Source organism: Molossus molossus, unplaced genomic scaffold (assembly GCF_014108415.1).
Source record: "Molossus molossus isolate mMolMol1 unplaced genomic scaffold, mMolMol1.p scaffold_m16_p_17, whole genome shotgun sequence".
Taxonomy (NCBI): Eukaryota; Metazoa; Chordata; class Mammalia; order Chiroptera; family Molossidae; genus Molossus; species Molossus molossus.
In genome coordinates, this window is record NW_023425352.1 from 45,230,491 (window position 1) to 45,247,725 (window position 17,235).

Genomic DNA, 17,235 nt, shown 5'->3' on the forward strand with positions numbered 1-17,235 from the left:
GGACCAGTGAGAAATGATGGATACACAGTCAGAAATGAAGGAGGCACTAACTGAAATAAAGAATAGTTTACACAGATTCAATAGTAGAGTAGGTAAAGCTAAGAAGCAAACCATCAATTTGGAATATAAGGAAGCAAAAAACACCCAATCAGAACAGCAAAAAGAAAAGAATCCAAAAAAATGAGGATAGTGTAAGGAGCCTCTGGGACAACTTCAAGTGTGCCAACATTCGCATCTTGGGGGTGCCGGAAGGAAAAGAGAGAGGGCAAGAAATCGAAAACCTATTTGAAACAATAATGTCAGAAAACTTCCCTAACTTGGTGAAGGAAACAGACATACAAGTCCAGGAAGCACAGAGAGTCCCAAACAAGATGAACCCCAAGAGGTCCACACCAAGACACATCATCATCAAAATGCCAAAGGTTCAAGACAAAGAGAGAATCTTAAAAGCAGCAAGAGAAAGGCAGCTGGTTATCTACAAGGGAGTTCCCATAAGGCTGTCAGCTGATTTCTCAAAAGAAACTTTGCAGGCCAGAGGGGAGTGGCAAGAAATATTCAGAGTGATGAAAAGCAAGAACCTACAACCAAGATTACTCTATCCTGCAAAGCTGTCACTTAGAATCGATGGCCATATAAAGTGTTTCCCAGACAAGAAAAAGTTAAAGGAGTTCATCACCACCAAACCGTTATTATATGAAATGATGAAGGGTCTTTTGGAAGAGAACGATAAAATATATGAACAAACAAAATGGCAATGAATACATATCTATCAACAATGGAATCTACAAACAAAATGAACAGGTAGAACAGAAACATTCTCATAGATACAGAGAACATTTTGTTGGTTGCCAGATGGGAGGGGGGTTGGGGGAATGGGTGAAAAAGGTGAAGGGATTAAGAAGAACAAATTGGTTGCTAGACTGACAAACCTCAAAGAGAAAGGGTTTGGGGGGTGGGAAGAAATAAACCAAAGAACTTATAAGCATAACCAGTGGACACAGACAACAGTGGGGAAAAAGCAGGAGGGAGGCAGGAGTGGGTCAATGGGGGAAAAATGAGTAACATCTGTAATACATTCAACAATAAAGATAATAAAGAAAAAAAAAGTTACACAATTAAGTGCATGGTAGGATCAATCTTTGGTCGTTACCCTAAGGTGATAAATGCGGCCACAGTGGCCGGGGCTGTGATGCATGTGCCGTATTTCTGACTAGAAAAGGCCTGCAGAACAGGAGCTAGTTAGAAAACTCATCTCTTACCTGTAGTTTATCATCATAATTGATCTCATCCTTCAAAAGTCTCAGTTCCTGTGTTAAATGAAATGACTGTACGAGATGTTCTGGAGACACAAAGTCTTCAGTTACCTGAATACAGCTGTGAAAATTTTGTACCTATCCCAAAAACAAAAACAGTGAAGTGTAAATTTTAGGAGATAGGGATGAAGAAAAGCAAAGTTGTGTATTAATAGTACACACAAAGGATAATTCACCAGAAAATGTATTTTCTCCAAATTATCAAATACATGTCAATGCAGAAGACACTTTATGAGAAAGTTTTATCACTGAACATCTTCATGTAAAATTACTTTGTAAATAGAACATTTTTAAATGATGAAAAGAAGGTTTCCAGGAATCCTTCACAGAGACTGATGATCAATTTTGTTAAGGTGGATATTTTGGTGTTACTTAAAAAGAAAAAAAACGCTAGCAGGAAGTATCTGCTTTACCAGCCAGTATGGGTGTCTTGTTGCTCCTTCGGCTGTGAGCCTTTTGGTCACTTCACTGTTAACGTTGAGGAGAGAAAGCAGATTAAAGAAAAGGAAATTAAAACTAATTTATTCTTTAGGAATTGAGATGAAAACTGTAGTTCTAGACAGATCTACTGACCACCAGAATTTTGGAATCAGGATTTTGTTTATTTGTGCGTTTCTTTCAAGGGAACAACGAAGGAGGCCCTTCGCCCTTCGGGCTCTGGGGTCGCCGGTTCCCAGCAGCTTCTCTCCCGACTGCCTGGCCGCGAGCCGGCACACGTCCTGTCCGTTCACTTGTTCAACGTGTACGAAGTGACTGCACCCATTTCACTATCTCCTCGAACTCCTGCCTAGTAACGATCAGTGTGATGACAAGGGACCAAGCTGACTCAATTTTGTTTTGTGATGTTTCTACATTGTATTCTATCTAGTGATACTAAAAGATACACAATTCCTGGGAAATGAAAAATAGATGAAAACTAAGCATCTAAATTTATTCCAACTTTTAAAAGTATAACAATAAATTTACTTGGGAGGGGTGAGAGAGGGAGGTAGTAAAGCAGGGAACAGACTGTGGAAAAAAACCTAACTGATGACTGGGTAACGAGTTCCAATTCCTCCTCTGGGCAGAACGATCACCTGAACGACTGCTGAGCTGCAGCGTCCTGCAACTCTAGCACCGTCCCTCTGCTGGTACCCAGACAGCATGTGTCTACACACAGATAAGAAGGAAACACGCTGCCTTTCAGGTCACCAGGCTGGTGGTCCCTCTGGAGGATGACAGTGGACGCCGCACACGCTCAGCACTGCGGCCCAGTCTCACTTCTCGGCAGTGTCTGTAGAACAGATGCTGTGTCTCAGAGCAGGGAACTATGGAGAAAATGTTCAGTGCCTGTTCCAAGATAAACTAGTCAATATATGGCAAGTCAACAGTAACCCAGCTCCTGGGATATCCTTCTGTCTAACAGATGCTTTCAGTCCAACATGAGCTCAAGTCACACCAGCAATACAGTCTCCAAATGCCGTCTCTTCCTCTTTCGCTTGTTTAAACATGTCCTGGTGATTAAGTCCTTTAAAAGTTCTAGCATGTACTATTTAGCACATCTAGCTCTACTGTTTTTATATTTTCTCTGATCGGTATTATGATTTTGTTTATACATCATTTTCCTTTAGGTCTTTGAGCACATTTAAGATAGCTGACTTAAAAGTGTATATCTAGTCAAGTCCTCAGGGACAGTTTCTGTCCATTTAATTTCCCCCACTTATTAACGGGCCATACTTTCTGTTTCTGTGTATGCTGTGTAACTTTTTGTTGAAAACTGGACGTAATAATGTGGTAACTGGAAATCTGATTCTCCCCGTGCCTCAGGCTTTGCTGCTGTTGATTGCTGAGGGCTGCAGCCATCCATTTGTTCTGTGACTTTTCCAAACTATTTTCACAAAGACTTTATTCCTTGTTGGACGTGATTACTGAAGTCTGTTCCATTATCTCAGTGGTCAGCAGTGACCTGCCAAAGATCTCCTTAAACGCCAAAAACCAGCTGCCCTTCTCTTCATTAAGCAGTCCCCTGGTTGATGTTAAGTCTTGGATTAGACTCCAGAGTTCTGGAAAAGTTGATTCTGTCAGTCTCTGATTGTCTTAAAATGACTTTTTGAACAGTGACTTTTATTAGTGCTTATAAGATGCTATTATGTTTCCTAATAACCTAAATCGGATTTATTTTGCTTAAAGACTTAAGGGTTAGTTTAAGAGGCAAGGTTCAGTTTTATTTATTTATTTTATCCTCACCTGAGGATTTTTTCTTTTTTGCATTTATCTTTAGATAGAGTGGAAGGAAGAGAGGGGGAAAGAGAGAGAGAGAAAGAAAGAGAAACATCGATGTGAGAGAGACACATCGACTGGTTGCCATCCACATAACCACAACCGTGGCCGGGAACAAACTGCAACCGAGGTACGTGCCCTTAGTGGGAACCGAACCTGGGACTCTCTGGTCCGCAGGCTGATGCTGTAACTGCTGAGCTAAACCAGCCAGGATTGCAAGGTTCAGTTTTTTTTTTTTTTCTAATCCTCACCTGAGGACATTTTTTGTTCAGATAGAGTGGGAGGGAGAGGGAGAGAGAGACAAAAACATCGACGTGAAAGCGACACATCAAGTGGTTGCCACCCACACAACCCAACCAGGGCCAGGGGCAAAGTGCAACCAAGGCACATGCCCCTAGCAGGAACCGAACCTGGGTCTCTCTGGACCGCAGGCTGACACTCTAACTGCTGAGCCAAACTGGCCAGTGCACAAGGTTCAGTTTTTAAAGGAGCACACCTTCCCGTCCCACTTAACCCTTTCTTTGGCCATTTTTGAGTCATTTATGTTTTACTCCCCTGATAGACTGTCTTATTCATTCTTGCCGTAAGGATCAGTTGTAATTAGAAATAGGTAATGTTAAGAAAATATAACTCTTGGCTTGGGCTGGGTAGCTCAGCTGGTTACACTGTCATCCCAATATGCCAAGGTTGTGGGTTGACCTGGTCAGGGCACATATAAGAATCAACCAATGAATGGATAAATGGAACAACAAATTGGTTCCTCCCTCCCTTTCTAAAAATCAATTAAAAAAAGAAAAGAAAATGTAACTTTCTGTTCACAGTAGAGACATTATTATCTTGACACTGTGATTCTCAAATATTCACAGTGACTTGTGAGAACTCAGAGTGGAAAGATTTTGCTGATGTACTTGTAGTCATATGAATGCAGAGCATTTACAACTTTATTATAAACTCACTATGAATGACCAATCAATTAAAAGATGATAGGTAAGGACAATTTCATCACTAAAGGTTTTATGTTAGTTTTAAAAAATTGTTGCCATTTAAGATAAAGGCTAGTTAACTCAGGCTACCACAGATGAGACAGTAATCCTGGAAGTCAAGGTCCACCTGCTCTATCTAGAGACACACACAGGTGTCACAGGTTTAGTTGTGTTTGCCAACAGATTTTAAAGCCTGCGATTCTGGAGCAGTTCAGAATATAAAGAGGGCTGTGGCTATGACACTTTACCTCGGCGTGCTAAGACATTCATCTGAACACACAGCACAGACAGCCTGCTGTTCCTAAGTTTGGCTTGTCAAAGTCGTCCATGATGACAAATCAAAGAACAGAATGCAGCTTCTCCCCTAGCACAGCTGTCATTATGATGACACGGTTTTCTGTAGGTGTCTTGGGTTTGCAAGGGCATCCTCTTTGTGTGATTTTCAAAGCATGGTCCCCAGACAGTAACATCACTATCACCTGGGAACTTTTTAGAAATGTAATATCACAGGTCTCTCTTCAGACCCACCGAGTCAGAAATTCTTGGGTTGTGGTCCAGCATTCTGTATTTTATCAAGCCCTCCAGGAAATTCTGATGTATGCTCAAATATGAGAAGTACACCAAAATGTGAGAAGTACTGACTTTGGGTTTGGGGTTATTTTAAGAGCAACCTGTAGCCTCTTGGAAGTGCTGAAGCCACCAATGAAAAGTTTTCAGGATCCCCCACTCCCCAAGCATATCCTTGGGTGAGGATTTTTTTAAAAAAGTAGAAATTCTTATTCTTATAGCTGGCAAATCTATTCTGTGCCAAAATACACAGAACAGAGGTTTTTGTCTTGGACCACTCATCAATTTAGCGACAACGTTCAGAATAGAATTTTCCAGTCTAGGTCATACGTGCTGCTTCAGTCTATTTAAGTATAACAACTTTTTTGTTGCTGTTATTAATCCTCACCCGAGGATTTTTCCATTGATTTTTATAGAGAGAAGAGGAGAGAGGAGAGAGGAGAGAGGAGAGAGGAGAGAGGAGAGAGGAGAGAGGAGAGAGGAGAGAGAGAGAGAGAGAGAGAGAGAGAGAGAGAGAGAGAAACACTGATTGGCTGCCTCCTATACGACCCCGACTGGGGCTATGGATCATCAAACCTGCAACCCAGGTAGGTGCCCTTGACTGGGAATCAAACCCACAACCCTTTGGTCCATGGGCCAACACTCTAACCGCTGAGCCAAGCCAGCAGGAGCATTTAAGTACAACTTTTTTTTTTTTTAAATCACTGATGAAATTTGCTCTCTATAATCTAAGTGAAATTTCTACTTATTTCAAAACATGTTTTCCTATGTTCTTATGTATACAGTAATAATTGGAAGTTAAATTCCAACCTAAGTAAACTTTCTGAAGTGGCCAAAGAAACATAGGAACAGGCCAAAATCTGCATGCTTGTACAAAGAACACAATATATACGAATTATGAAAAGTCACAATTTTGTTTTCATCTATATTTGTGTAAAAACTATGTTGCGTCTGGCTGGTATGGCTCAGTGGTTGAGCATCAACCCATGCACCAAGAGGTTGCTGGTTCGATTCCCGGTCAGGGCAGATGCCCAGGTTGAGGGCCTGATCCCCAGTGGGGGGCATGCAGGAGGCAGCCAATCAATGTTCTCTCTCATCGATGTTTCTCTTTCTCTCTCCCCCTTCCTCTCTAAAATCAATAATGAAAAAAAAAATTAAAAACAACAAAAAACGATGTTGCATGAGAACATAGTTTCAGGCCTTCAGGCCTCAAGTGTTTAAGTGCATTATTCTGGGTAAAGGAGAGAGCAATGAAAACAAAGAAACAAACAAATAAAATCAAAAAACACCCCAGAAATCTCTGTCCTCATGAAGCTTATATTCCAATCAGGGGTTAAAAGCCAACCCATGAAGTTAGGGACATCACGAAGCATGTTAGAAGGACAGTGATGGGGAAAAAGCAGGGATGATGACAGGGTGTTTGGGGACATAATCGGCAGTTTTAAACTAGGGTGTTAGGGACAACTTCATTGAAAGAAGGTGACATTTGAGCAAAGCTTTCAAGAATGTACTCGTTTGTTGCTGTTGTTAATTCTCACCTAGATTAATCCTCATTTCAAGAATGTGAAGAAGCAAGTTTTACAGACATCTGAGAGGAAAAAGAATTTTAGGTGAAAAAATTCTTGAGTACAGTGGCTCTGGCGTAGGAACATGCTTGGTGTATGTGAAAACAACAGAGGGCAAGGCAGTAAGAGAAAAGTACGAGAGAGCAGTAGGCGGGGAGGCAGTGAGGAGTGTGTGTGCAGTGTGTACCCACCATGTGCAGAACTGGACACAAGTACAGAATGCTAGGGCCTTCTAAGGCTTTTTGCAGAGTGAACTAAACTTGTAATACAAGGAAACTTATATTACTAAAGGATAATGTTGCCTACTATTTTGGAAAAAAAAAAAGCATGGTCCCCCCCCCCCCCAAAAAAAAGCGGCAGCAGCAGAGGCGCGTACACGCAGGGATGCTCTCTGGCAGCAGTGGCTGCCTCTGGAGCAGAAGCGCTGGGGGCAGAGTGGAGAAAAAGACTGAATTTTAACCATAAACTTTTGAAATGTTTGAATTTTAAAAAATATAAAAATTTTATTTTCAAAAGAAACGATTTTTTTTTTATCCTCACCCGATGACATCTTTCCATTTTTGTTGTTGTTGTTGTTCAGATAGAGTGGGAGGGAGGGAGAGAAACATCGACGCAAAAGGGACACATCGAGTGGCTGCTAACCGCATGACCTACCAGGGCCGGGGACAAACTGCAACCGAGTTACGCGCCCTTAGCGGGAACCGATCCAGGGTCTCTCCGGACCACAGGCCGACGCTCTAACCACTGAGCAAACCGGCCAGGGCAAAAGAAAAACGATTTTAAAACAATCTTCTCAATAGTAGTGGAACAAACTGAATTTTCATATGCAAAAAATGTGAATCTTATCCATACTTTGTACTATATACAAAAATTAATTAAAAATGAACCACAGACCTAAATAAATGTAATAACTATAAATTTACAAAAGAAAATGTAAGAGAATGTTTTTAAGATCCTGGACTAGGCAAAAAAATTACGGAAACAACAATACAAGTATGATACATAAAAGAAGAAAATTGATCAATGAATTTCAGCAAAATTTAAAAACTGCTCTTTGGAAGTCACTATTAGGACAAGCCACATATTAAATTGGGAGAATATAATTGCAAAGCATCAGATAAAAAGGGCTTATAAGTAGAGAAAATACAGAACACTCAAATCTCAGTAAGAAATAAGAAAACCCAATTACAAAATCAGACAAAATATTTGAACACACTTTTACCAAAACAGATGCAGATGGTGAATAAGCACATATGAACAGATGCTCAACATATTTAGTTTTAAGAAAATGTAAATTAAAACTACAATGAGGTACCAATGCACACTTATTCAAATGCTTAAAACCAAACGGACAATAAATAGAGGAAATGCAACTCACATATACTGCTTGGGGGAATGGAAAATAGTACAACCACACTGGAAAACAGCCTGGCAGTTTTTTATAAATTAATCGTACATGTATCATGTGACCAGGCAATCCCGCTACTCAGTATTTACCCAAAGGAAATGAAAACCTATGTTCATACAAAAACCTAATGTGAATGTTTATACCGGCTTTCTTTATTACTGCCCCCAAAACAACTGAAATGTTCTTCTATTGGTGAATGAATTAAACATAACTGTGGTACATTTTAATGAGCAACTATATCCAGCAATAAAAAAGAAACAATAAAGGAAATGCATTATGTTAGATGTCTCAAAGCCTACAAATTCTATGATTCCAATTATAATATTCTTATATAAGCAGAACGATAGGGACATAAACAGGTAAGTGGTTGTAGAAATGTCAGGTGGGAGGAGAGGCTGACTAAAAAGGTGAAGGAGGGAATTTCTTGGATTGACTGAAGTGTTCTGTATTTTAATTGTGCTGTTACCTAATTATGTACCTGTCAAAACTTACAGAACTGTATGCTAATGAGAGTATATTTTACTATATGCAAATTATACCTTAAAAAAAAGCAAAACAACCTGCACCGGCTAGTTCAACACTGAGAAATGGATACTGGTAAGTTAATATGTAAGAATTTTCAAGGAAACTTGTATTATTAAAGAATTATTCCTATTTACATAAAGATTTACTGTATTGTTCTCTTATACAGGCTATTCCTTTAAGGGCGTTTTCCATTTGGATACAGATCAGCCATTTTCTGGTAAGAGACAACAAAGCAAAAAAGTTGTGTGAGGTAAATCCCAATTAAATCTTAATCATAAATGATCCAATATGTCTGAGCTGATCATGGGAAAATAAAACAATTTAACATAAATAACATTGATTTATTAATGCACTTAATACATTTCTTCCCAGGAAATTAATGTAGAGAAAAAGCTCTATGTATTTATGTTTATCTTTTGTTATCATAAATGCTATTTGAGAAATAAGAATAATAAATCTAACCCTAAACCTGACATCTTAAAAATAAGCAAGTATTGCCCTGGCCTGTTTGGCTCAGTGGTTACAGCATCAGCTTGTGGACCAAAGAGTCTCGGGTTTAATTCCAATCAAGGACGTTTATCTCAGTTGTGACTCAATCCTTACTGGCCCTGGTTAGGGTCCTGCAGAAGGCAACCAATGATGTATCTCTCTCACATTGATGTTTCTCTCCCCCGCCCTCCTTCCTCCCACTCTCTGAAAAATAGAAAAATATCCTCAGGTGAGGATTAAAGAAAAAAAACAAGCAACTATTATAACTTAAGGAATATTTGTGCTATAATAGTGTCACAAATGCTAAACAGATAGTAATAGCATATATAGTTATAAAAAACATGGGAAGCTTTCCTTGGTAAAACTATACAGGAGCTACACCCCAATTACCAGGTGGTTGAAGCAGACTAGCTTTGTGGGTTCTTGGTTTCCTTTGCACACTTTTTTACTGCACGAGCTGAAGTGCTCTGTGGCAGCTCCAGTTAGCTGCAAGAATCTAGTGCTTTAAATCCAGGCCTTTCTATCCACTGCTGTTCTGTACCACTCTTCCAGGAACCACAGTCAAGCCACAGAAAGAAAGATTAGGCGTTTACTTTAGTTTTTAAGTTTTGTGGATCAATAACTATAGAAATTATATCCCACCTTTCTTTGGATATGTTATTGCTATGCTGACAACCTCAAGAGAGGCAATAGGACACGGAAAGCCCAAATTTTAAAATGACTTAGCCAATAATTCTAATCCTAGTTGGTGCCTAAAAAAATGTATGATCTCTAAGTCTTAATACATACCCTCCCACTGCTAAGTTTCAACTACTGAGAACCAAATATATAGTACAGTAAATCCTCACTTAATGCTGTCAACAGGTTCCGACTTGGAAAGTGAAACCACATATAACGAAGCAAATTTTTTTTTCCTCACCTGAGGACATTTTTCCTTTTTTTGTTCAGATAGAGTGGGAGGGAGAGAGAGAGAGAAACACTGACGTGAAAGGGACACATCGAGTGGTTGCCACCCACATGACCAACCAGGGCCGGGGACAAACTGCAACCGAGGTACATGCCCTTAGCGGGAACTGGACCCGGGTCTCTCCGCACCGCAGGTGGACGCTCTAACCGCTGAGCCAAACCGGCCAGGGCATGAAGAAAATTTTATCAGAGTTTAATTGATGCAAACAAGAGTTCAATTCCTATGGAATAATGAAATGTTACTTGAGGACCTGCTGTATCTCTTTTTCCCCATGAAAATCTTAAAAACTGGATTTCAATCCACTAAATCAGAGACGATACAAAAATAGAAATATGACTGATGTTTACACAAGTGACAAGTTTTTATATACCTGATGAAGTGCTCCTGCCGGTAAGACAACAGCATCACCAAGGAACTGAATAAGAGTGCGGGTTCTGACTCCATACTCCTCGAGCAGTCTCTGGCGAAGCTTTCTGTTCACATACCAACTTTGATCACGTATTGGATCATGTTCCGGTAGAACTTCCAGGCCTTGCTCTTTTGAAATCTGAAATATGGATTAAAATTAAAATACACATCCCAATTTAAGTAAGGGGAATGGTAAATCCTGTTCTATTAAATTTCATTCTTCTTTACAGTAAGTCTTTAGTTCTCAGAATATTATGGTATGATTGCGCTTAAGTTAGAGAACATATTCTACAACAATTTGAAAAGCCAGGTTGTTAAGACATCATACATGGATATGCTGTTAACAAAGCGAATTGTACTCCCTTCTCGTCTCCTCCCCCCACTGTGACATTTAGATCCATCTGGTTCCTTCCTTATAACTATTTCAAAAGTACAATGCAGAGATGAGGAAAAGTTTAGTTGAGTAGGTTTTCCCAAGTCAAACCATTCCTATGTATGGACTTCATAAATATTTGTCAATCCTGCTCTCTTAAAGTAGGTACTTTTTACCTTTTTAGATAAATATCTTTAAACTACTAACCTTCTAACATTTGATAAATCAACTTCAAGGGACCATTTACTTACTAACCACTGAAAAACCTTCTGCTTTATTTTTATCCTCATCCGAGGACACTTTTCTATCTTTCGCTCAGATAGAGTGGTAGGGAGAGAGAGAGAGAGAGAGAGAGAGAGAGAGAGAGAGAGAGAGAGAGAGAAACATCAATGTGAAAGAGACACATCGAGTGGTTGCCACCCGCATGACCCAACCAGGGCCGGGGATAAACTGCAACCGAGGTATGCACCCCTAGTGGGAACCGAACCCGGGTCTCTCTGGACCGCAAGCCAATGCTCTAATCGCTAAGCCAAACTGGCCAGGGCAAACCTTCTGCTTTAAAAAGCATAGTTTATAATATTTTAAGTTAAAATAAAGATAGGTACTCTGGGATAAGATAGTAGGTACAGGGCTATAGTCCTTGCACTGAGCAAGAAACTTTGAGTCCATTCAGAAGGAAGATGAAATATAATTAAAAAGAAAAGGAGCAATGATAGTCCCTTAAAAAAATCTCTATAGTTACAATATTTAGAAAATATCTGAACAAAGCATTTTATTTTTTTTTTTTTTTTTTTATTTTTTTTTTTTTTATCCTCACCCGAGGACATTTTTTTCTATTTTTTGTTCAGATAGAGTGTGGGAGGGAGGGGGAGAGAGAGAGAGAGCGAGAGAGAGAGAAACATCGACGTGAAAGGGACACGTCGAGTGGTTGCCACCCACACGACCCAACCAGGGCCGGGGACAAACTGCAACCGAGGTACGTGCCCTTAGCGGGAACCGAACCCGGGTCTCTCAGGACCGCAGGCCGACGCTCTAACCGCTGAGCCAAACCGGCCAGGGCTGAACAAAGCATTTTAATCAATTGCTCAGATGAATGTGTCATATTCATTCAGACTATTACTCAAAATCTCAGTCTATTCAAATAAGCATCACGGAGCAACCGGATGTGATACAGTACTATTCCGTCGGTCAACAGCAAAAAATATCAATTTAAAAATAAGTAAAACAAAGATCCTATATTGTTTAGATGTTCCTATGATAACCATTAGTTTTTATACTCCATAGTTCAAAAACACTTTTCACCAAGGGTAACACCTGACTCATCAACAGATTAGTTCTTTCTGTAAGGGGGTGGGGGAGAAGCACAAGCAACTGAGAAGAAATGGCCCTTCAAAACCCTCAACATGAAATTGCTTTAAAGGGAGCAAGAGAAAGGAGCACTTGATTTTCTAACGCAAAACAGAAAATCCCAGCAGTCTTTGCGGAGAGTCGCTTGGTTTCCTGTTTCAACAGTGCCTGGACGGTATCTGGCACCCGACCATCCCAGCCAGCCACTGCCAGCCACCGCGATGACCCTTCCGCCCCCTCCTCACAGTGCCTGGACAGCCCAGGCCCTGCTCCAGCACCGCGCAGCTGCCTCTCTGGACCGCTTACCATAACGCCAATCGCATCCACCAGATCAACCTGGAGCCTATGCTTCCTACATCTACCTGTCCATGTCTTACTACTTTGACTATGATGATGTAGCTTTGAAGAACTTTGCCAAATATTTCCTTTACCAATCTCAGGAGGAGAAGAAACAGCTAACATTGACGAAGCTGCAGAACCAACGCGGTGGCTGAATCTTCCTCCAGGATATGAAGAAACAGACCTAACCACTGGGAGAATGGATGGATGCCATGGGTGTGCACTGCACCTAGGAAACAGTGTGGCTCAGTCGCCACTGGATTTGCACAACTGGCCACTGACAAAAATGACCCTCACTTGTGTGACTTCCCTGAGACTCATGACCTGAATGAGCAGGTGAAATCCAACAAAGAACAGGGTGACCACGTACGAACGTGCACAGGTTGGGGGCCCCTGAAGCTGGCCTGGCAGAACGTCTCTTTGACAAGCACACCCTGGGCAACAGCGATAAGAGAGCCTCAAGCTGGCTTCCCACAGCCACGGGGATGACACCCTGGTCACCAAAGCAGGATGTGCATGTTGAGTTACCTTTACCTTTTCTACAACTTGTACCAAATCATCCACTTACATCTTTTCATTTGTACATTCCTTCAAATAAAATATCTTGGTACCCCCCGCCCAAAAGAAAATGGCCTCCCCTCCTATGAAGTAAAATTTAATGATATTGAAAGCCAAATGAGTTATATTAAAAATTAGCCCTTGCTCAAGGTGAAAGAGAAACTATCTGCAACCTAAATTATACCTTATGAAGAAATTCCCTTATCTTGTCAATGTCTTTCCCAGCATAGATATGCCACAGAGCACCAGGTATTTCACTTGAGTCCTTCAATCGTTTTCTTAGAATGTCATCCAAATCTTCTTCTTCAAATTTCTTGAGTATTCCTAAAACACAAGAGAGTACTTTCAAATCGGTCAATGAAGGCTACCAGCAGAAAGCCAAGTCTCCTCAAGGTGATCTATCAGAGGCAGCTCACTGCTTGATTAGACCCGGACTCTTAAAAAAAAAAATTTTTTTTTTTAAATATTTTTTTCTTTATTGATTTTAGACAGAGAGAAACATTGATGAACGAGGACACTGACTGGCTACCTCCTGCATGGCCCCCACTGGGAAATGGGCCCACAACCTGGGCATGTGCTCTGACTGGGAATCGAACTGGCAACTCTTGGTGCATGGGTCGATGCTCAACCACTGAGCCACACTGGCTGGGCTAGACTGGGATTCTTAAAGAGGACGTAAACCCCAAATGTCTTCTGATTCCTGGGACATCTCAGTTATTATTAACCTGTAATCAAATGCAAATGCCCTATATGCTGTGGTTTTCAGGAAACATCACATTATTCTTTTAAAATGTTGGCAAACCAAAAACTGTATGTGTGTGTATCTACACACATACATGAACAAAAAAAATGTTAACTGGTTATTTCTGAGTGAAATATAGGAAGGTCTTCTTTTCCAAATTCCTAATCTCAGTATAGTGAAACATTAAAGAATGTTCTTTGAAGAGAAGAAACCTATCCCCTGCTACAATGAACACATCAGATGTTTCCTAATTTGTGACAGTAAAGGCTTATTTATCTTTAAAATTGTCTAAAAGGATTTTTTTCTTTAGTTAATTTATATTTTAATCCTCACCCGAGCATATTTTTCCATTTATTTATTTATTTTATCCTCACCTGAGGACATTCTCCCATTTTTTTGTTCAGATAGAGTGGGAGGGAGAGAGAGAGAAAGATCTATGTGAAAGGAACACATCGAGTGGCTGCCACCCGCACGACGAACCAGGGCTGGGGACAAACTGCAACCGAGGTACGCACCCCTAGCAGGAACTGAACCCGGGTCTCGCTGGACCACAGGCTGACAGCTGAGCCAAACCAGCCAGGGCCCATTGATTTTTTTTTTTTAAGTTAGAGTGGGAAGTAGGGAGGGAGAAAGAGAGAGAGGGAAATATCAATGTGAGAGAGAAACATCGACTGATTGCCTCGTTCATGACCCCAACCAGGGCCGGGGATTGAACCCACAACTGAGGGTACATGCCTTTGACCAGGAATTGAACCTGCAGGTCTTTGGTCCTCAGGCTGAGGCTCCAACCACTGAGACAAACTGGCCATGGCAAGGATTTCTTAATTCAAACATTTATTAAGTGTTTACAATGTGCCAGACACTGTCCTAGAATGTTGGGGATTGGGGTTAAGAAATAGTCAAGCCTTGGCCAGTTTGGCTCAGCGGTTAGAGCGTCGGCATGTGGTCCCAAGACACCCAGGTTCGGTTCCCGCTAAGGGCATGTACCTCGGTTGCAGTTTGTCCCCGACCCTGGTCGGGTTGTGCGGGAGGCAGCCACTCGATGTGTTCCTTTCACGTTGATGTTTTTCTCTCTTCCTCTCTCTCCCTCCCACTCTAACTGAACAAAAAAAATGGAAAAATGTCCTTGAGGATAAAAAAACAAAACAGAAAACAGTCAAGACCTCAGAGTAAAAGAGGATATTAACAAATACTTCTGCGATATCTGCAGACAACGTAGGATTAACAGTGCTATTCATTACAGAGGTGGCAGGTTAGAAAAAGATCAGGAAGAAACCATTAAGTTATTCAGTTGTGAGGGCCATAGCACAAGTAATTTCAACGGGATGGCAGGTATATAGAGCCCAAATGTGGAAAGGAGGTCACAGACACAGCAAAGAGTTTGTTAGCGGGCAGGAGCAACAGGACTGTGGCAAAGAAGCCAGTGGAGAGGAAAAAAATTAAAGGCCTATGTCTATAAAGAAGGGAATAAAGAAAGTTTCAGAAAGAAACCCAGAGGATAGAATCGAAAACCTATACACTGGATAGAAATGTTATTTCTACTTAAAGAAAAGGCCCCTTGCCCTGGCCACTGTGGCTCAGTTGGTTGGAGCATTATCCTGTACACCAAAAGGTGGTGAATTTGATTCTGGGTCAGGGCATATACCCAAGTTGGGTTGGATCCCAGGTCCAAGTACTATGTGCGGAAGGCAAGCTAACTGCGACGTTTCTCCCCACCCCAACCTCGCCCACTTCCTCTCTCCAAAAATCAGTAAGTTAAAAATGGTAAAAGAAAAGGCCCCTTTTAAATTAAATGATACTGGAGAAAAATAAAAAATCATCTTCAGAGCCCTAGGACCTAGTTTCTATTCTTCAATAAATGTTTATAAGGGAGCTTACCAGTCTGTTTTCATAAACAAAGTATTTAATGATAGGAAAAGAGCACATAAACAAAAATGTCCATTTTTAAAATTAGAATTCCTATTATGTAAAAAGAAGATAAATAAATTAGCCACTTTTCAAGTAATAAAGATTAGAATATCCCTATATCCACTGTAATTCTTTTTGGAATCTATGCTGTTAACTCACAGGCTGACATTTTAGATAATACTAGTGTGTATGGTTATTCAACTGTTACTCCAAACATCACTACTCTTTAAGTTTCTTTACCTGCTTTTGAGAGAATGCCATTTCCTTTTGCTATGCCAACATAGACTAGAATATTTACAACATCAGAAACTTCAACATGGAGATTTGTTGTTCCTATATCATGATCTTTAGCAGCAGCTACACCTGTGGATGAAATAAAATTTTACTTGATTATTTTACATATCCCAAATGAGCTCTAAGAGGAAAATTTATTGTAACTTGAGTTTATTCTCCTTGTTTCAAAACCTGCCCCCAAAAGCCACAATCCATGAAATGTCCCATAAAAATCAAATCAACAGAAAATGGAAATATTTTGCAAGGAATTAGCAGGTACTTAACTATATATTGGCTATTACTTCCTAATCTACTGCTTGATTTAGAAAAAGATTTCAGTGGATTATTGAAAGAACAGATTTAGTAGAACCTAAAAATCATCAGACAATTTATCTTTGGAAAGAAGTTAGTTAAAATTTCACAGAATTCTAAATCGACGGAAATGCAAATCTATACCTACCATAGGCACTGCACAATCTGGGTCCTAGATCAGGGCGAACAAAAAATGCCGGCAAATGAGAGGCCAAATTGAATTTTCCTTCTGGGTTACAATATTCTGGCAATGGCAGGCTTTTTAAAAGATCTTCATATCTGGAAAATAATATTGACTTCTTTTGAATAAAAACTTACATTTTAAAGTGCTTTAAAAAATATGTAATTTGCCATTTGCTCAAAAATATAAGACAACCTTTCCTCAAGGCCTTTGATAGATAACACTTTCCCTGACATCATGCAGTTTAAATGAATATATAATACACGAGCAAGGAAAGATACTAAAACTGTAATGCTGCTTAATCACGACTACCTAAAAACACCCTGGACAAGGAAGTCCCAAACAGGCTGTGTCCTTGACATGAGCACGATTCCCTTCACTGCCCTAACAAAGACGTCCCCCTACAAAGACTACAGCAATTCAGTTTTGTTTTTTAGTTATTTATTTTCAATTGAGAAAGAAAATGCCTAAAGGTCACATTATTTTGGTTCCTTATCTTACTTCTGGGTATAATCTAAGCTCAAAATCAAAAAGCTAAGAGTTAAAAAAACAAATTTCAAAAGATATACCTGGCTGGCATCATAGTCTTGAATTCTTCTCCTGAAGGGCAATCTTTCAACTTTAAAACAACTGTTTCTCCACTTTTTGTTTTTTGCCGTTCTGTAAAGAATACAGTTAATTATTACAAAGGTAATCTCTGCCCTTTTATTTTTATTAA

The 17,235-nt window shown here is 40.1% G+C and overlaps 1 protein-coding gene across 9 annotated transcripts in view; it reads right to left on the reverse strand.

Annotated features, from left to right (window-relative positions):
- JMJD1C (jumonji domain containing 1C) overlaps positions 1-17,235 on the reverse strand; it is a 307,703-nt gene that overhangs the window by 2,123 nt on the left and 288,345 nt on the right. For all 9 annotated transcript variants that reach the window (XM_036264655.1, XM_036264657.1, XM_036264662.1 and 6 more), the window contains 6 exons: positions 17,087-17,177; positions 16,485-16,615; positions 15,992-16,114; positions 13,286-13,425; positions 10,447-10,623; positions 1,260-1,391 (listed from right to left, as the gene is read on the reverse strand). In XM_036264655.1, coding sequence (XP_036120548.1) covers positions 1,260-1,391; positions 10,447-10,623; positions 13,286-13,425; positions 15,992-16,114; positions 16,485-16,615; positions 17,087-17,177 — 794 coding nt within the window. The remainder of the gene's footprint in view (positions 1-1,259; positions 1,392-10,446; positions 10,624-13,285; positions 13,426-15,991; positions 16,115-16,484; positions 16,616-17,086; positions 17,178-17,235) is intronic.